Genomic DNA, 21,081 nt, shown 5'->3' with positions numbered 1-21,081 from the left:
CCTATTCTTTTTCAAAAAAATTATTTATTTTTAATTGCAATGATCATACAGTTCTGTATCATTAAGTTCATTCATGTTGTGCAACCATCACCACCTTCCATCTCCAGAACTTTTTTTTCATTTTTCAAAGCTGAAACTTTGCAGTAATTAAATAATGACTCCCCATCCCCCTTTACCTCCAGACCCTGGCAACCACCATTCTACTTCCTGTCCCTATGAAGCTATTTAACAGTTCAATAGGGAAGCTATTTAATAGGGAAACCTATTATGAATATTCAAACTTGTTTTGTGTTCTTAAAGGAAGCTTGGGGGGAAATTCCTTTAATTGTTTATTTCTGATTAGTCTTGGAAGTAAGATTTGAGAACGTTTCTGCCTTGAGGGTCTATGTTAAGCTTGTTCTAGGTACTCTGAGTTTGTAGAGTTGTGAAATGGCTGGTGTGTCAGAAGTGAGGCAGCGGCCTCCATTATGCAATCTGACTTATGGTTGGTTCTCCAACCATGCCAGTGCCCAAGATACTTCTATACACTATGGCAAGAAAGTTATTTGCATGTACTGCGTTTCATGTCTCATGTCTTACATCTTTGCACAGTTATAACCACCTACTTTTTTTTTCATTTGTTTTCTTTGTAAGTTCTAATGAACAGGACTTAGTAAGATTATTTTAGGGCAGCATAATTTACATATCACAAGGGAAATTTTATTTGTGATAAAATACTGCTAGCTATATTTCTACAGCGTAGTTTTGTAAAGAGGTTTGCTGCTAAGTCACTTCAGTCGTGTCCGACTCTGTGTGACCCCATAGACGGGAGCCCACCAGGCTACCCCATCCCTGGGATTCTCCAGGCAAGAACACTGGAGTGGGTTGCCATTTCCTTCTCCAATGTGTCAAAAGTGAAGTTGCTCAGTCGTGTCCGACCCTTAGCGACCCCACGGACTGCAGCCTACCAGGCTCCTCCATCCATGGGATTTTCTAGGCAAGAGTACTGGAGTGGCTTGCCATTGCCTTCTCCCAAAGAGGTTTAAGTCATTTTATAATACTGAATATTCATTGGAAGGACTGATACTGAAGCTGAAACTCCAACACTTTGGCCACCTGATGTGAAGAGCCAACTCATTGGAAAAGACCCTGATGCTGGGAAAGACTGAGGGCACGAGAAGGGGACGACAGAGGATGAGATGGTTGGGTGGCATCACCGACTTAATGGTCATGAGTTTGAGCCAACTGTGGGAGATAGCGAAGGACAGGAAGGCTGGCGTGCTGTAGTCCACGGGATTGCAAAGAGTTACACATGCCTTAGTGACTGAACAAAAATCACACTCAAGAGCAAATACAGTGAACCCTAGCAAAGATGAAAGCACTGGTTTCTAAGTCCTACTGTGATTTTGATTTTTTTTTCCTCTGAGGTTTTTAAGAGTAAAATTTTAACTAGTTTAAAAAAAATTAGTTCAATGAGAGAGAATTGGTTCAGTTCTGAGACTTTGAAGCCCATACTTGTATATACCTCTTTAAACTTTAAAGTTACTCATTTTTAAAGAGCAATGAAGTTTGTATAAGATTAAAAAAAAACCCAAAATGGTCTTCAAAATAGTATTTGTAATATAACCCTGTTTTATTTTTTTTGATTCTGGAGTACAGTATTCCAAAATGTCAGTTGGTTATAACTAGGTGGTAGAACTGTGGAAGATTTTTTTCTCATATTTTTCTTAGCTGTACTTAAAAAAAAAAAAACTTATCTAATAAGTGTGTATGATATTTATAAAAAGAAAAAAAATTGTAAAAATTGCCCCCAAGGCAAAAAAAAAAAAAAGCTTCTAGGCCATCAGTAGAAAAAAGAAGTGTAAGCCTGATATTATCTACCTACATACCTATCTGTCAAATATATGTGTGTATATAAATATTTATATCTATATCTCAGAAGATACCCTGGAGGAGGGCATGGCAATCTACTCCAGTATTCTTGCCTGGAGAATCCCGTGGACAGAGGAGCGTGGTGGGCTATGGCCCATAGGATCCCAGAGAGTTGGACACAGCTGAAAGGACTAGAACATATCTCTATCTGCATCTCTGTCTGAAGAGATTCACTGGAATGACTAGTAGGAAAGGGAAGTCCAAGAGGAAAGAATCAGCAGTGTTCATCCAAGAGAGTCTTTTCTGCTCCTGATGGTGGTGTTGGCAACTCAAGACAATACTACCAGGTGCCATTGCCAATTGCTTACCTTGGTGCAACAGCATTCTCATGCAACAGCATTCTAATTTCAATTGAATTTTTTAAAATAGACTTCTTTTACATAATAAGTTAATAGGAGAATATATGACATTTAGTTTGCTCTGAAGTAATCTTTCTCATTGTAAATTAACAAATTGGAATTTTGGATGCCACAGCATTCTAATTTCAATTGAGTTTTTTTAAAAATAATAAGTTGAAATGAAAATATGACATTTAGTTTGCTCTCAAGCCATCTTTGTCACTGTATATTAACAAATTGGAATTTTGGATGCTGCATTAATTGGGAGTTTGGTTAATGTAAATAACCTTGCAAAAGGACTGGATCACTATAAGAATTTCTGAAAAATTAAGTTTCTGACCTTGGATACCTGAGGACCACACAATGGAACCTGGTGATTTCATCAAGGTAATTACAAGCAGCAAGATCTAATGACAGTCAACCAACTGACATTCCCTAAGAAGGAGTCCTATAATCCAATGTGTGACCTTTAGTATGAAATATACAAAAGCTAGGTGTGTCTTAGAGACCCTGCCATAAGATATTTCCCCAATATGAATGATGGGGATGGCAGTTTAGCTATGATCCAGCCTATCTTTCGTGGGCTGGAGTTGTAGATAAATTGAGGACCAAAGAAAGTAAATCAGTTATTTGAGGTTGCAGTTGATATCAGCTCAGACTTGAAATTATAATTGGTGCCTCCAAGTCCAGCAAATAAAGCTATTTTCCATAGCCTTTATGAAATAATATCACAGCTGTAAAATGCACACATCCTTGACTATACCTGCCTTTCCTATTTTAAAAGGTATTTATTAACTAGTATGTTCAAAGCAGTCTGCTAAGTTAAGATTTTCCTCAAATCTGCTCTATATGTTTTATAATATGAGTAAATGTTTAACACTGGGAGTAAGATAGAGGAAAAAATATGATTGTTTACCAAGAATCTAATATCTGCCAGGCACTGTTCTAAATACCTGACATCTTATTTTCATTTATTATATGATTAAATTCTTTTCAATAATGACAATTTTTATTTAATAATAATCTTGGATATGGCCTGATGCAGTGAAGTACATTCATTTAGGGTATTATTAGAGAACTAAAACAGAAGAGGTTCTTTTCTCTCTTGCTACACACCGAGCTCCACAGCTGCCCCCAAAATAGCTCACAAAAGACCACTATGCCTGATGCCATTTATATGAAATATCCAGAATAGGCAAATCTTCAGAAATAGTAAATTTGTGGTTGCCTAGGGTTGTGGGTAAGGGGAGTGTTGGAAGAAAAGAGGAGGTGACAGCTGTTGAGTATGAGTTTTGTTGGAGAAGATGATAAAGTATCTTACAATTGATTGTGGCAATGGTTGTGCAAGTCTGTAGACATGATAAAAACCACTGAATTGTATACTTTAAATAGATTAATTGTATGGTATGTGAATTATATCTCAATATAGCTGTAATTATTTTTAAAGTTCTACATTTCTGCTGTCCCTTCAGATCAATCCTGAGATACTCTCTTAAGAGAATGGAGAGTTTTACAATTAATTAGTAGTAAGAGTCCCTTGGACGGCAAGGCAGTCCAACCAGTCCATCTTAAAGCAGATCAGTCCTGGTTGTTCATTGGAAGGACTGATGTTGAAGCTGAAACGCCAATACTTTGGCCACCTGATGCAAAGAGCTGACTCATCTGAAAAGACCCTGATGCTGGGAAAGATTGAAGGCAGGAGGAGAAGGGGATGACAGAGGATGAGATGGTGGGATGGCATCACCGACTTGATGGACATGGGTTTGGGCGGACTCTGAGAGTTGGTGATGGACAGGGAGGGCTGGCGTGCTGTGGTTCATGGGGTCGCAGAGTCAGACATAACTGAGCGACTGAACTGACTGAACTGAACTTCAAAAAAACAGGTAATGTAAAAATGAATTCCAGCACAGAAAATTGGAATTTAACAGAAAATATGATGTGACAGATAAATACCATAATTGGGAATAACTCACATGTGACATAAAGTAAATCACTGATCTAGTTCTTTGTGAAACAACAACACAGAAAATCTTGGCCTCCTCCAGGATTCTGTTTTCTGTCTTTGACCAGTTCAACGACTTTGTACTTCACCCATGATCAAAGAACACTGTTGCCCACCGAGTCCTATTTTGGTATCTCTAATCTTTCCTTTTTGGCTCTGCTCTTATACAATCTTTAAATATCACTTGGAAGTACTCTTTCCTTATTGTTCTTCCACCTGGTTTTACAAATTTCCTAGGACAGGCTCCTCCCTTTATTCCAACAAGGGAGGAGGTAAGGAAAAAAAACAGCAACAAGGTGAGAAAAAAACAGCACCGACCAGAAAGCCCCAGTTCAACAAGGTAAAAAGGGGTGGTTCAGATGAATAGCTTGGATGAGGATGGACACAAGAATAGGTTTATCACTCTGTTAATTATTAGATTCCTGGAGGTGCCTCTTTACTGCTGCTGCTGTTAAGTTGCTTGAGTCGTGTCCGACTCTGCGACCCCATAGACGGAAGCCCACCAGGCTCCCCCATCTCTGGGATTCTCCAGGCAAGAACACTGGAGTGGGTTGCCATTTCCTTCTCCAATGCATGAAAGGGAAAAGTGAAAGTGAAGTTGCTCAGTCGTGTCCGTCTCTTCGGGACCCCATGGACTGCAGCCTACCAGGCTCCTCCATCCATGGGATTTTCCAGGCAAGAGTAATGGAGTGGGGGTGCCATTGCCTTCTCCGACCTCTTAACTAGGCAGTATTAAATCATTCAATTTCTGCACATTCCCTTAAGAAATCACTTGCTAAAAAAAAAAAAAAGAAAGAAAGAAAAGAAATCACTTGCTTTACCTCCCAAGGTGAGTTCTGAAGAAGTGCCTTACCTGGCACAAACTGTAGTGGATCTCCACAGGCTAAGGAGGGTTCCACCAGGGCTCCTGGTCCTTCACCTCACTTGTTGAGTACAGGGAAATCTGCTGTGGCTTTCCCTCCGTGGGCTTGACCATCCTGCTAATTTTAGGCTGCTTCCTCATGCGGCTGCCTTGGCTATCAGAGCAGGTGGCTCCCCTCAGAGGAGCTATTTTCTCCTCCAAGTCTCATTTGTTTGTTACAACTTCTCTCTCTTCTCCTCCCCAACCCATCTCTGTATAACTGAGCTATTTTTTAGTAGTCAGTAAAATATCTTCCCGGAGAAGGCAATAGCAAGCCACTCCAGTACTGTTGCCTGGAGAATCCCATGGACAGAGGAGCCTGGTGGGCTGCAGTCCATGGGGTCGCTAAGAGTCAGACGACTGAGCACTTCACTTTCACTTTTTATTCTCATGCATTGGAGAAGGAAATGGCAACCCACTCCAGTGTTCTTACTTGGAGAATCCCAGGGACAGGGGAGCCTGGTGGGCTGCCATCTCTGGGGTCACACAGAGTCGGACACGACTGAAGTGACTTAGCAGCAGCAGCACCAAAATATCTTCCAGAATTATGCTTAATCTGAATTTACCTGAATTGAAGGGACTAAGGAAAACTTTTTATGTTAGATTTTAGTGGTACTTCCCAGTAGCCAGATTTCCACATCATGTTTATCTAACAAGCATTCACTAAGTTTCTACTGTGAATAAGGTATTAAGTCACAGGGATACAGTGATGAGCAAAGCACGTGTGTATTTCATTTATGTAATTTTTATAACAGATCTATCAAACTTCCACTGTGTTCCATGATCTCTGTTAAGATGTGAGAATAAAAAATTAATAAAGCAGAGTCCCTGTCCTCAAGAGCTAATAAGATATTCCAATATATAGACGGATTCAAAGAGGAGGGCTTACAAAGTCCTTAGTTTTTATATAATGAATAAAAATTATGTCTTCATATATATTATAGGTATGATCAGACAAAGTGTTTATTAACTAAGAATAAATATACAAGTGCAGTGGACAAAATGGATATGCTAAACAGCATCTCAAGTTTCTCCTTTCTATATCCTGAGCATTTTCTATATCCCTCTGAGTAACTTTCCTGGTGGCCGATGGTAAAGAATCTGGCTGCAACATGGGAGAAGTCAGTTCAATCCCTGGGTTGGGAAGTTTCCCTGGAGTAGGGAATGGCAACCCACTCCAGTATTCTTGCCTGGAGAATTCCATGAACATAGGAGCCTGGTGGATTATAGCCAATGTGATCAGAAAGAGTCGGACACTGCTGAGCGACTAAGTCACAAGTCAAGTCTGAGCATTTTGCTACTTTGTGGAGCCAGAGAGATTGAAGAACCGGGAGAAACCATTTTAGGCAATCAAATCACACATGATGCTTATCAATATAATAAGACACACCTAAATACATGCAGCTTAAGATTTTATTCTACTTGAACAGAATAAGAATGAACATATCCATTATTTATTTATATATGTGGATAATTGGCCCTGTAGAAGTTCATGGTCTTTACATGTCATCTACATGAACATAACTAAGCTCCCCATATTTGGAAAGAGGTCCTTAGCACATTGTTGGGTAAAATAGTTTACAAAGGTCCAAGATCCTTTGGGTTAACATACCAATTTCTATGTCTGTGCAACATACTTAGGAGACTGAAAAAACATCACAGTGATGTTCAATAAATATTATCAGTGTCTATCTCCTGAGGGGGTATTTCTGATATTTTCTTCTTTATATTTTACCAAATTGTTTAAGTTATTAACAATAATCATTAATATTTTAAAATTTATTTTAATTCTTTATTTAAAATATTTTATTTTTAATTGAAAGATAATTGCTTTACAATATTGTGTTGGTGTCTGCCATACATCAACATGAATCAGCCATAGGTACACAGAAGTCCTTTCCTTCTCGAACCTCCCTCCCACTTCCCACCCCATCCCACCCCTCTAAGTTGTCAGGGAGGACCTGTCTGAACTCCCTGAATCATACAGTTAATTCCTATTGGCTATCTATTTTACATATGGTAGACTGAGCGACTTCACTTTCACTTTTCACTTTCACACATTGGAGAAGGAAATGGCAACCCACTCCAGCGTTCTTGCCTGGAGAATCCCAGGGATGGGGGAGCCTGGTGGGCTTCTGTCTATGGGGTCACACAGAGTCGGACACGACTGAAGTGACTTAGCAGCAGCGGCAGCAGTGTATATGTTTCCATGCTACTCTCTCCTTTCATCTCACCCTCTCCTTTCCCAACCCCTGTGTGCACAAGTCTGTTCTCTATGTCTGCATCTGCAATGCTCCCTGCAAATAGGTTCATCAGTACCATCTTTCTAGATTCCATATATATGTGTTAATATATGATATTTATTTTTCTCTTTCTGACTTACTTCACTCTGTATAATAGACTGTATAATAATCACTCTGTATAAAAGACTCTAAGTTCATCCACCTCATTAGAACTGACTCAAATGTGTTCCTTTTCATGGCTGAGTAATACTCCATGGTATATATGTACCAAAACTTCTTTATCCATTTATCTGTCGATCAACATCTAGGTTACTTCCATGTCCTAGCTATTTGTAAATACTGCTGCAAAGAACACTGGGGTACATGTGTCTTTTTCAGTTATGATTTCCTCAAGGGTATATGCCCAGTAGTGGGATTGCTGGGTCATATGGTAGATTTATTTCTAGTTTTTTAAGAAATCTCCATACTATTCTCCATAGTGACTGTGTCAATTGACATTCTCACCAACAGTGCAAGAGGGTATCTATTTATCCACATCCTCTCCAGCATTTATTGTTTGTAGATTTTTTTCATGATGTCCATTCTGACCAGTGTGAGGTGATATTTCATTATAGTTTTGATTTGCATTTCTCTAATAATGAGCAATGTTAAGCATCTTTTCATGTACTTATTAGCCATCTGTATGTCTTCTTTGGATAAATGTCTATTTAGGTCTTCTGCCCACTTCTTGATTAGGTTGTTTTTCTGGTATTAAGTTGCATGAACTGCTTGTATATTTTGAAAATTAATCTTTTGTCAGTTGTTTCATTTGCTATTGTTTTATTCATTTCTGAGGATTGTTGTTTCACCTTGTTTATAGTTTCCTTTGCTGTGCAAAAGCTTCTGAGTTTAATTAAGTCTCACTTGTTTATTTTTGTTTTTATTTCCATTACTCTAGGAGGTGGGTCATAGAGGATCTTGCTGTGATAAAATCTATTTTAATTTTTAAAATTAGAATTTCCCATACTAAACATATTTAATTTTAAATAGAATAGTTTTATATTAAATAAAAGAAACCATCTTATTCAGTCTCCCTATTTGTAACTAGGAAAAGGATGGTAAGGTGTTTCATCCTTACTGTAGATTCAGTGTACAATTATATTCTCTGATGATACAATACTTAAAAAAAAATGCTTTCCAAACTAGGAATAAATTCTAACATTGACCAATTCATAGGATTTCTATTTTATGGTCAACACTCTGAGCACTTGCAAATGGGAGCAGTTTGAAAGACGCTCTTTGGAAGTTAGCTTGCTAGGTAAAGCTTCCTTTTAAAGATTGAACAGATGAAGTTTGTTGAAAGTGAACAGCACAGAATCCTTCAGTTCACCTCTTAATATCCCTATGTTGACAAAGTGTAATTTTTCTTCTCTCTCTCTCTTTTTTACAGTAAAATAGCAGCTTGAACTGCATGGCATTTTTCTTGGGCAAACATTTCTGTCATTTTAATGTGGTTAAACTGTATTTAGGCAATGTGGAGGTGGCAACTATAATTTGTCTTCTAGGAACATTCTGTCCTTCCTAGTCACTACTGCTCAACTGTTCCTTCAGGCTATCAGATCTTACACTGAGCATATAAAAATACATTTTTAAACCCTAATGAAAACCTGTCCATAAAAATGTCTGTGTTATCTAAGTGCCAGTTATTTTGGCAATCTATTTCATTTTTCCAAAAGAAGCATGAGTAGCAGTATACATTTTTAAAAAATTTGCAATCAATATGTATAAAAGTTATCTGTATGTTGGTACCAACAGTTGGTTCTAGAGCACAGGAGTTCCGGGAGACAGGATAAGAGGGAATGGAGTTTAAAAAGCTTTTCTATCTCCTTACTTTTGTGGCCATGTGTTGTCGGGAATCCCCTGGCAGTCCAGTGGTTAGGACTCTGTGCTTCCATTGCAGGAGCTGCTGGTTTGATCCCTGGACAGGGACCTAAGATCTTGCATGCCACAAGGCCAAAAAAAAAAAAAAACCATCACACCACATTGTCAATTTCCCATGTAAAAAGTGATAATTGAATAAGATGCACAGCAAGTTTGTTTCCTTTATATCCTTAGCTCACAAGTTATTAATAAAGGATTCTATAGACGAGGATACTCATACTGTGGTTGATGCCTAAAAAAGAATTAGTACTGTTAATTTGATTAAAACCTGTAGTTACCATTAGTTTTAGTCCTGATCCTATTTGAAGGCTGTAAAGCATTCCACTTAAAAATATACATATATATGTGTGTGTGCATATGTTTATGTTTGTGTATACATAGATATGTACAGTCTCACTCTTTGATGTGATGAGGGTTATATTGCTGATTTACTTTGGTATGGAACCTGGCACAAGGAAGAAAATAAACTTTCCAGATTTCATATTTCTGACAGCTGAATTAGAACTTTTCAACCTCAAATATCTTTATAAGACCCTTTGAAATCAGTAGCAACAAAACAGCTTGAGTTGCAACCCAAAGTTTAACCCTTAAGCTCTAATAGTTGAGATTTCTTCTCTTTGTTGCTATTTGTTTCCTTTAAAAGAAAAACAGATAGACTTAAAAGATTCATATATGTATAGATTCTACACTTAATACCATATTTCTTTTGTGATGCTCATTATTAATTAGAACTTACAGAATTCTCATGATTGCTGTGGGATAAAATTAATTTAAAAGCATAGTTTACCATACAGTTAAGACTTTAAAAAAATGTTTTTATATTTTACTGCCTACACTACACAAAAAGGAAAAAAAAACCCACAAATCAGTACAGTCATTTTGAGCACTCTGTTTAGAAAGTATAGTAACTGGAATAATCATGCTGTAATTTCAAAGGCATGGACACATCCCCACATACTGGTCAATAGCCACATTACATGTGATTTTTTTCAGGCTTATGCCTGGTTGAATGCCAGCTGAATTCTTGTAATAAGGGGATAGATAACAGAAAGAAATTATAGAGAATTATAAAAGAGAGCATTTAAAAAGTGTTTCAGGTCGTTATAATATGATCATTACTACTGTTTCACGCTGGGATACTGAGAAGGAAATCGGAGTCAGAATGTAAATTTAGAGCAGAAAATGAGATTAGTATAAATGTGAGAGTGAAAGTTGAGAAGGATTCTATAATAAATATCTAGAATTATTATTCTTCATGTTGTTGATTAAGTGGCATAACATATAATATTATCAAGAAAATTGTTTTGCTTGCATCTATTAAAAAAGAAGAGCAAATTTCTTCTGTGCTTTCTCATTTATGTGGCAGAAAAGAATTCTTTCTTTCATCTCACTCATTTCAGGGTTAGGTCCATACCCAGTAAGACAACATTAAAAGGACTTTTTATAATGCAATTCAGAAGGAAGAAAACAAATTATGGGCTGAATTCGGTCCCCCTCCGGCCCCCAATTCATATGCTGAAGTCCTCATCTCCAGTAAGTCAGAATGTGACTGCATGTGGAGATGGGGCTTTAAAGAGGTGATGCAGGTAAAATGAGTGGGTCCCAACCCGTTACACCTGGTGCTTCTATAAGAAGAGACTAGGACAGAGAGTGCAGAGGGAGGAATGGCCATGCACACACCCAGGCAGAAGGCAGCCATCTGTAAGTCAAGAAGAGAGACCTCAGAAGAAACCTGCCAGTACCTTGATATCCAACTTCTAGCCTCTAGAATTGTGAGAAAATCAATTTTTGTTGTTTAAGTCACCCAGTCTGTGGGTCTTTTGTTATGGCAGCCCTAGGAAACTATAGAAACACACTCCTGATTTTTCAGACTTAAGGCCAAAACAGACCACTTCGTTTCTCCTAGGCAAAATTTGTTCTTCTTCCCTCATCAGCCATCCTCATGGTGGTGAATGTCTGCAAGTCAGAAAGCTCCTAGTGGCCCAGTGCTCCTCCCATCCTCTGATCCCCTACAAACAATCCATCCCAACTCTGTTAATTCTATTCTCAAAGTATATCTTAATTTATTAATTAATTTTTATTTTTGGTGGTGAGCGGAGGCTACTCCTTGTGATGCATGGGGCCTCTCTTTGTGGCGGCTTCTCTTGTTACAGAGCACAGGCTATACATGACATATATAATAAATATAACATCATACACTCCTGTATTATACACATAAATATCAGGTAGTGATAACAGACATAAGAGAACATAAAGCAGGGTAAGTTATAGAAAGTGAGGGGCTGGTTTTTTGGGTACGGTGATCAGGGAAGCCTGAAGAGGTAACATGACTGCAGAATTGACTGAAGGAGGTCAGGCGGTATACAGCGCAGGTAGTATGGCTAGATGGCAAGGGAAAGAGTGGGACAGAATTAACACCTATTTCTCAACAGTCTCAGCATTTTTTTAAGTGAAAATAACACAAGAGGTAAAACATATTTTACTTTTGTTCTATATTAAAATTATATCATTGTGATATGGAATGCTTTCCCAAATGTTCTCTTACTATTGGGAGTTCAGGAGAGGTAATATTAGTCATAGTAATGCTGACATTGACAAAACACTGGCCAAGTTCAGGGTATTGTACATGTTATTTTATAAATTCCCACAACCTAGTGAGAAGGATTATTAATTTCTCCCATTCATAGAAACTGTGACTGAGAAGTAATTTTCTGTAAAACAGACCATTAGTATGTGTCTGTAGGTATCTTTGGGAGGAAGGAAGGACAGAGGTCTGAGTGGCCTGTGGGTTCAGGCTCTGAATCCAGACAAACTGGCACCACAGGCCATACTTACTCATGATCAGTTACTCATGCTGCTTTTATACAACAAATTTGCATTATCCTAATAACCTTCTGACCCTATGCTTATTTCACTTTAAAGGTAATCATAGCCTTTTTTCTGGTATCTTACCTCACAGTTTCATAGATTTATAAGGTTAAAAGGGACATCTACAAAAGTCTATTCCACTTTCTACAAGCAAGATCTATATTGTAAAACATTGTAGAGGTGCATCCATGTAGCAGAGATAGCTGTCCACCAATTTGTGCTCTCTTCTCTGGTATAAAGTAGTACCTGAAACTCAGCAGAGGTTATGTTTCCCAGTCCCTTTGCATCTAGGTGTGTAGTTCTTCCTAACACTATGCGTGCAGATGTGAAGTGGTATGTGGTACCTCACCAGACAAAATTTTTTTTCTTTTTTCCCCCCACACTTTGAACTTCTTATTTGGTATTGGGGTATAGCCAATTAACAATTTTGTGGCAGTTTCAGGTGAACAGGGAAGAACTTGGCCATACATACACATGTATCCCATACATACATCCATTCTCCCCCAAACCCCACTTCCATCCAAGCTGCCACATAACATTGAGCAGAGTTCCATGTGGTATACAATAGGTCCTTGTTGGTTATCCATTTTAAATACAGCAGTGTGTACATGATCATCCCAAACTCCCTAACTATCCCTCCCGCCTCCATACGTTCCTTTTCTAAGTCTGTGACCAGACAAAACTTTTAAGAAGCTCCTGGTGTCCTCATCTCCTGGAGCTCCTGGAAATTAGTTTTCACTCATTAGGAATACTCACTGGAATGTTTAAAAGGTAAAAAAACACTCGTATCACATTAACACTCATATTTAGTGTCTATTTGTTGCAGCATCTATTGCATACCTTGAAGACTCAAATCCCACAACTTCCCCTTTAATGATACATTCCGAGGCATAAAGTCCTGAAGGTTAAAAGACAACAAAAGCCCTACAAGGGCAATGAAGCTATTAGAATAAGAATTAAGTATGTTTCATGAGCATCATCACCACTCCCAACATTGAAATTACGCTTTGTTTAGGTACCTTGCAATTTTTACTCTTATTTCTGTACAGAAATAAAGTTGTGGGTTGATTTGGGTTGCCCAGAGACAAATGAAGTCCTCACTTCCAGTACCTGAGGATGTGACCTTATTTGGAAATAGGGTCATTGTAGATGCAATGCAGTTAAAAAAGAGGTCACAATCGATTAAGTCATCATCCAATGACTGATGTCCTTATAGGAGGGAAGGACACAGAGGCACAGAGAAGAAAATCATGTGGAGATGGAGGCAGGAATTAGAGTGTAGTTACCTCTACAAGCCAGAAAATGCCAAGAACTGTCAGCAACCATCACAATCTAGGAGATAAGTATGGAGAAAATTCTCTGGGATCCCAGGAGACAGCCAGTCCTGCTGCCACTTTGATTTCAGACTTCTGGCTTCCACAACTGTGAGACAATATATTTGTTGTTTAAGCAAGCAGAAATCCAGTTTGTGGTATTGTGTTATGGCAGCCCTAAGGAACTAATACACATACGTAGTCTAGCACAGACACTTTCCAATCTGTGGTATATTTTTCAATGCGATAAAGAAATAATGGCTTACTGTGGAATTTTTTCTAGGTTCTCAACATTCTGAAGTCAAGGTACTAGAAAAGTGTGACATAAAGTTTCAAGAGTGCCTTGTTTTAAATTCCCCCCCTTGACTGGTCTAGGAAATGCAGTTTGTTTATGTGAGGCTGGAACTCCAGCCACACACATTGCTTAATTTTCTCTGAATGAAAGAGGCCCTGCATAATATGTTTATCTTCAAGAAAGAGTGCAGAAAGTGATGGCAGCCAACATTTTATCGGGAGCAAGAACTTGTGTTGATATTTAATGCCAGTAGGCTCCATCATTGCTGTGAATACATCTGGTATGCTCAGATTAGCTCCATGTGAGGCTAAGGGATAAAATAAAAGAGTTCACCAGCCTTTATTCACATGTTTGCGATGTTTTCTCTGCGATTTCAAATTCTCCTTGGATAAAAGTAGAATAAAATAATAGACTGGAACCAATAGGGAAAAAGACAACCTAGCCAAAAAACGAAGAAATTTCTTCACTAAAAGGTCCGTGTGCACACTGAAACGCTGTTACAAGACACATCAAACGCCTCCGCTCGTCTTGCCAACCCCAACTTCTGCATTTGGCATGTTCCTCTAAAAGCAACACAAAACAGCACACTACGCAGGCGCCTGGGTCGGCGTGCCCGGGGAGGATTCCGGCGCAGGCGCGCGCGCCGGGAAGTGGGCGGGCTCGCGCGCGTGCTCCGCGATTCACTTCCGGCCGGCCCCTCCCCCTCCCCCGCGTTACCACCTCCCCCTCTCCCTGCTCCTCCCCAGTCTCTCCCCCAGTTCTCCCCACCCTTGGTGCTCTCCGCGTCTCTCTCCTCCCTTCCTTCCCCTCCCGCTCCATCCGGGTAGCTGACGGCTGGCTCTGGACTGGACAGCAGTGGCGGCTGCTCTTCTCTGAGGAGCCTGGTAAAGTTTCACAGGAGCCGGAGAGACGAGCAGCGGAGCACCTTCACCGACGCCGGAGAGTCGCTGGTGTTCGCCGCCACTGGCTGAAGGAAGGGTCCGGGAGCTGGAGACCTGCCTCAGCCGCCGCGCTGCCTCGCTGTCGGGGGAGGCGCCGCCCCCAGCCGCCCTGGGCTTCCCCTGCCTCGAGGGGCCCGGTGAGTCGTTGCCCGGGCTGGCTCGGGGGCGTGTGACGGCGTTAGGGAGGGGGCAGGCCGGGCTGGGCGGATACAGGCCAGCCCGGCGCTCGGTGCTTTCTCAGCGTTTCCTCGGGGCGGGGTGTGGGGGACGAGGGCAGTGCCGGGCCCCTTGGCCCGGGGGCTGGAATGTCGCACCTTCCTGGGGAAGGGCTTCCTTGGGACGAGGGCCGCGGAGATGCGGAGCCTCGACCACTGGCCTCTGCGGCTGCTGCGAGCGGGCGGCTGCCGTGGTTGACTGGTCTGCCCGTGAGGTTGGGTGTGTGCAGATGATTTCTCTCCCGCGGTCCCCCTGAGCTGTTCTGAGTGCATGTTCAGGGGATGATGGGAATAAAGTGCTTCTCTTTCCCCTACCTGTTGCTGGCGAGAGGACGTCTTTCTCATTACCCCGCTGACTTTTTAAAGAAAAGGATGGATAAACCTCGTGCGCTGAAATTAAGGGTGTTTTCCTGTCCTCTCCTTGAAAAAGAAGAGCAAAAACCGATCAGACAACGCATAACTCACGGGAACTATCGGGTTCAGATGCCCCCAAAGAATGAAATGAAACTTTTGTTAATGGGTGGGCCATGGATGGAATGAGACAGCTTCAGCACTTGTGCTAGCCTGAACGTAGGAAAGTTGGGTTTGGAAACTTCTTAGGTTCTGTGTAAGGAATGTGGGTGACTACAACGGGAATAAGACGGGCTTCCTGTAATTGTGTTATTTAGTACGCGATGTGTCTAAAAATCTGTGTAGGTTTAGATGAAGTGAGCTCTTTGTTACCGTGTCTGTGTAAGCGAAGAAATATTCAGTCAGTGTACTGGAAAGTTCTACAGATTTCGCCATCAGACTATCAGTGTCCCAATCCCCATTTCTGTTCTTGAAAAATCGACAGTGCCAATGTTATTTGCAGTTTTTTACCCCCATCTTCAAATAATTGTCTCAGGGGTATAGACAGACATAGATTGCCTTGGGGAAACATTTTTTAGTCATGGTTACCACTCGTAATAGAAAATGTTGAATTTTTGGGGAGAGTCTTGATCTCTAAGCTGCATTCTTTTGTATTATAATTAGGTACACTGATTTAGTTGTTAAATATAATTGTGAGGTCAGAGTGTTAATATTTTGATTTGTAAGGTATGATCCTTGGAGGTGGTTTTCTTAAGATCAGAGTTTAAAGAACTATAATTTTCCTTGGGACCCCTTACTATCAATAGTTGGAAGAGTCTTTAAATTGTGGGAAACTCAAAGTTTCCATTATTGTTTTTTTTCTAGTACAGATAAGAACTTCAGTTTTCTGTTAATGTGGAGGTAGGTATTATTAGAAAGTCTAATTATTCACTTATTCTGTGACTTGAGGGAGATTGCAAGCGTTTGTTTCTGTAGTCTTAAGTTTTTCACTGAGTATATATCTGATTTTGGGGGCAGTGGACAGATGTCTTATATCTTACTCCCACTGAAATTATCCAGAGCAAAAAGCAGAAAAAGATTAACTTCATCAAGATAATGTTTCAATTAGAGTAGTCTATCAGAAGATAACAAAAAGTCAAAGCTAGTTAATATTTAAGTTTTGTAGTCATGGGGAGTGATGTATTTTTCCTGAACGTTTCTATGTAATAATTTTAAGAATATACCACTGATTGGTTTTGGCAACTGAATGATACTTATATAGCACATTATAGATTTCATGTTTAATACAAAGTGATTATTGTAGTCTAGCACTTGAAAGAGCAATTATACATTATGTTTTCTTTGAAGTCATACTAACTTTTTTCTATCTTCTCAGACATAGGGACACCTCCAACTTGCCAGTGTTTCAGAAGGGAGTTTTTTATTGAAGCTGGAAGACCAGAAGAATTACAAACATGTTGTGCTGGGGAAATGCTTCTTTTGGACAGCTAGGTTTGGGTGGAATTGATGAAGAAATTGTACTAGAACCCAGAAAAAGTGACTTTTTTATAAATAAAAAGGTTCGAGATGTAGGATGTGGACTCAGACATACTGTATTTGTTCTGGATGATGGAACAGTGTACACGTGTGGATGTAATGATCTAGGGCAGCTAGGTCATGAAAAATCCAGAAAGAAACCAGGTAAGTTGAACGTTTTTTTGTTTGCTCTTTCTAATAGTTATAAGTTTGAAATGTCGAACAGTTTTGTTAAACTCATGTTTTCTTTGACCAAGCTTTAAAAAGCAAACTAGGCATTAAATATATCCATTACAGTTTGCATGCTCCTAAGAACTTATTTTGTTTCTTTTTTTAACTGCTTCTATTATAAATCCTTATGGTATGAAGCTGTGGTTTCAGAAATTAATTTCGGTAATGTAAAACAATAGCGAAAACTACCCTGCAGTATATAGATCTTCTTTGATACTGAGTATATTGATAAAGAATATACAGTATGTAGGTTCTTTTTTATAAGTACTGTTCAGCCACACTGAGCAGATTTTAAATGTATAATTTACTGTGTGCTTTCCGTATATCAGAAAGGGGGGAAATTTAAGATGAAACCTTTTTACTTGACTAAAACATAATCCTAATTATTCTATTGTTCTCTCTGTTGTATTTTAAATACACGATTTTATTTAGTTTGACATGTTTTTTATTTCCCTAGTCTCCTACTTTCAAGTAGTAACACTAGATATTGAAAGTTTTGTGTCTATGAGATGTCCTGATAATGTAGTAGCCATACAAACCAAATTTAAAATAATTTGTAGGATAATGAGAATTTTGAGGAATTTGATCACATTTCATGTTCTGTTTTCCTTGTTATACTTATTTTAAAGTCAGATATTACCACACTTAGAAATATGTGAATTTTTTTTTCAATTGTGTTAACTAAAAGTTAATTCTTAAGATGGTAAATTCAGATAAGATTACAGCTTTACTGATTCACAGTTTATTTTAACTTTAGCAATAATGGCATCTAAGTATTTTCTATGGCAGTTATTTTTCTTTACCACATCATTATTTAAGTGGTTTTTTTCTTGTTAGTTTTTTAAGAGGTTAATGAAAGTATAAGATATTAAAGTTGTTAAAGCATGTTACTCATTTTTCATAATCATTTCACCACTGTGCCCAACCTCATTCTTCTAACTTGTAAATTACTGTGTAGTTTTCATCTTTTTTTTGCTGATAGTTTTAACCTCTTTTCTTCTGCTTTAATTTGTAATTTAATTCTTTTTTTGGATGAATGGTAGTGATGCTTAATACAAGAGGTTTAATTATTGCAAAACAAGGTAAATGGTAGTTTTCTTGTTCTCTGCCTCATGAAGAATATTCTATGGAATCATCAGATTTTCATAATCTTAGACATTGAGATTGTCATGTTGTTAAACATGAGTGATAATTTGTTGATACCTATTTGTAATCACTGCTTCAGAGGCAGATGGGTCCTTTACCTTTTTTACTTAGCTTGGAATACTGCCTCAGGTTGAGATTTTCGTGGTAATGGGGTTGTTCCTATTCTTATACTTAACATGCCCCACAAATGTAACTGAACATAATCTCTGTTTTGCTTTAGTAATTTCTGAGAGGCTACAGGGCAAGTAGAAAGTACAAAGCTAGCACATAGAAATTGCCAATATGGTTACTAAAGTTTACTATTTAAATTCTTTAAATGTTATTTAACATTTGTTCTGTGTCCAAGACAAGGGTGGTAGACACTGTGTGCTAATAGTGTAATGACTTAGAACCTGGAGCAGCTTTTAACCCTATAGGTGAGGTTCTGAGAAACCTAACTCTCCAGAAGAGGCTTCCTTGTGGTCATGTTGACATTGTGATGATTGCATTGTGACCTTTCTATCTCTGTTGCTTCATCCTGGAATCATTATTTGGCAATATGAAGTTGGGAGGGTGGGTTTACCTAAGTTTTGATACCTCTTTAGGATTGCCTTATGGTTCAGAGTACATCACACTCTATGAGATAGAAAAATGAAAGGCATAAACTTTATCTTTGCAAAATTTAGAGCCTTGGTTGGACATTAAGGCATACGTAAATGAAATAACTAGAGAGAATTGAAATTCTATGTGATGTGGCATGTATTTTGAGACTGGGAAGTTTAAATGATGAGAAATGTCATTGGATAGAATTGAAGATTTCTGGGAAAAATGAAGTCTTAAGTTTAATTCGATGACTGATCTCATAAATAGGCAGAAAGTAAATCTGGAGCTGAAATAGCTTAGCTTTATAGGAGAGAGTCTTTATCCTGAGAAAAACTTTTATTACTAGAAGGTCAAATTAAAATATGTATTGAAGTGTACCGAGTTACATAGGTAGGAAAAGTAAAATGTCAAATGGAGGTAGTTGCTCCGACAGGGACTTACTTAATCTTAAATCAGTTTTGATTTAAGGGGATTGGGTGGAAAATGTAATAATGTTTTTTACTAAAATTATTTCCCTTTGGAATAATTCCTTAATGATTTAAATGTGCTTCTTCCCTAATCATTTTTAAAACATTTGTGAGTTTGAGAAATGAATTAGAAGATTTAGAGGTTTTCTTACTTAATTTGTTTTAAAGTCTCCTGGGAAGAGAATGAGTCTGGTTGAATTTTAGGACCATCATTCACTTCATCAGAGCCTTAAACTTGAGTCATGAAGGAAGCAAACAGAGCTAAGAATTGTTTTCTTACAGAAATATACTTTATAGGCATACTAAATATTAAGGAGTAAAAGAGGAAGAGGTGGCCTTATTCATAGATAAGCTATTCTTGAGAGGCATGATAACCTCCTGGAGGACTCTACTCTTACAGTGTAGTAAATAGATTTGTCCTGTGGCCTGTTGGGAGAAGTTTCCATTCTGGACATTCTAGTAACCATTTGGGGAGAGTTCACTGATTTCCTTAGAATGCAGATTAAGCCCATGTTCATCTTCGTTCCCTTGTATACGCATATTCCTTGCTATCACTACTACTTCTTTCTGAACTGTTTTCAGAGAAGTGTGTATCTATTTCGCTTTCTTGTATATATTTTTCCTTCATAGGAATTTTTTTAAACCTTTTAAAATTTAGAACCTCTCAGTTTCCTCCTTAATTCATAGCTAACAGGTAGATGGTATATTTAATCTTCAAAGCGTTAGGTCAGTTCACCTAAGTAAAATTGTTTTATTTTTGTACTTCTAAATTTGCTTCTGAAATTTTAAGATAACATTTAGGAAGTGTACTTTTCTCATTATTTCCTCACTCTCTATTGAGCCATAGATAAGATTTGGTGTCCATGGTCCTAAATATATGTTTTACACATCTATTTTTGTTTTCTGTTAGACATAGTGCTAAACTTTTACATCCATAATTTGTAAATAATGTGATAGTTATGTTAAAATGACTGTTTTAATAACTTTTTATGGTGTTCAAAGTTCTTTCAAATAGATGACATATCTCCTTTAACACTCACAGCCATCTTGCGTATCAGCTGACAGGTGTTACGGTCCTCCTTTTTCAGATGAGGAAACTGAAGTTAAAAGAGTTTAATCACTAGAGTAGCATATATTAGACCACTCTAAATTCTGTGGTTTTTATCTTTATCCCACAAATTTTGCCCCTGCCATGTTAGAATGTAGAGGAATATTTATTCATCTAGGAGGAAGCTAGTTTCCATCATTATTTTAATGTAATTCTGAGGGCTTTAAAAAGTTACTATCTTATAACTAAGGTTATACAGTGAAGACATCATGTTTTATTATCCCTCCTCAGTCCCTTCCCTGTGTATAAATTCAAAGTGAAACCATTTTAGGAACCATGTAAGAAGGGTGAGAATTGTTTCAGATATAATACTCCTATCAACACGAACTAAAAATTCAAATATGTATATTTTATTCTTGAACCAAAGACTGACTTCATTGCAAAGCCAGCAGTAGATAAAATTTTGAATAGTATGAGAAAATTTATTATAGCTTGTGCTCAACTCTTCTACAGAAGATAAAAAGATTACGCACATTGATTCTGTTTTTCTGTGTCTCTAAATGGTAATTTCTACTGTTGATCATTGCAGTGAAAATAGTTTGGTCATATAGCAGTAATTTGCTTGCCTCTCTTGCTTCTTTATTTCCTGACTTGTTTTCTCTGTTCACAAAGCATAAATCTATAAATGACTTCCTTAAAAAAAAGTTGAAATTTAAAAAATAATATAGGAAAATAGATGTATAAATATGGGAAATACAATTATTCCCATTAGAGTAGATGAAAAATTCCAGATT

At 38.2% G+C, this 21,081-nt stretch overlaps 2 protein-coding genes across 7 annotated transcripts in view; one reads left to right on the top strand and one right to left on the bottom strand.

The window, feature by feature from the left end:
* MYPN (myopalladin) overlaps positions 1-5,188 on the bottom strand; it is a 112,825-nt gene extending 107,637 nt beyond the window's left edge. The window contains exon 1 of the mRNA XM_088841924.1: positions 5,105-5,188. The gene's annotated coding sequence lies outside the window, so the exon portion shown is untranslated. The remainder of the gene's footprint in view (positions 1-5,104) is intronic.
* A 9,327-nt stretch (positions 5,189-14,515) lies between these two features.
* HERC4 (HECT and RLD domain containing E3 ubiquitin protein ligase 4) overlaps positions 14,516-21,081 on the top strand; it is a 129,427-nt gene continuing 122,861 nt past the window's right edge. For 2 of the 6 annotated variants that reach the window (XM_055425624.2, XM_055425621.2), the window contains exons 1-2: positions 14,517-14,869; positions 16,674-16,978. In XM_055425624.2, the coding sequence (XP_055281599.1) occupies positions 16,753-16,978 (226 nt within the window). In that variant the 5' untranslated portion in view covers positions 14,517-14,869; positions 16,674-16,752. Of the gene's footprint in view, positions 14,870-16,162; positions 16,199-16,673; positions 16,979-21,081 lie in introns of those variants that run through there. The other 4 variants (XM_055425623.2, XM_055425622.2, XM_088841921.1 and 1 more) reach the window with 4 other exon arrangements.

The sequence above is a fragment of the Moschus berezovskii genome, chromosome 12, assembly GCF_049115385.1.
Source record: "Moschus berezovskii isolate FMDL1 chromosome 12, NW_MosBer_1.0, whole genome shotgun sequence".
Taxonomy (NCBI): domain Eukaryota; kingdom Metazoa; phylum Chordata; class Mammalia; order Artiodactyla; family Moschidae; genus Moschus; species Moschus berezovskii.
This window is presented reverse-complemented; position numbering and strand designations above follow the sequence as displayed.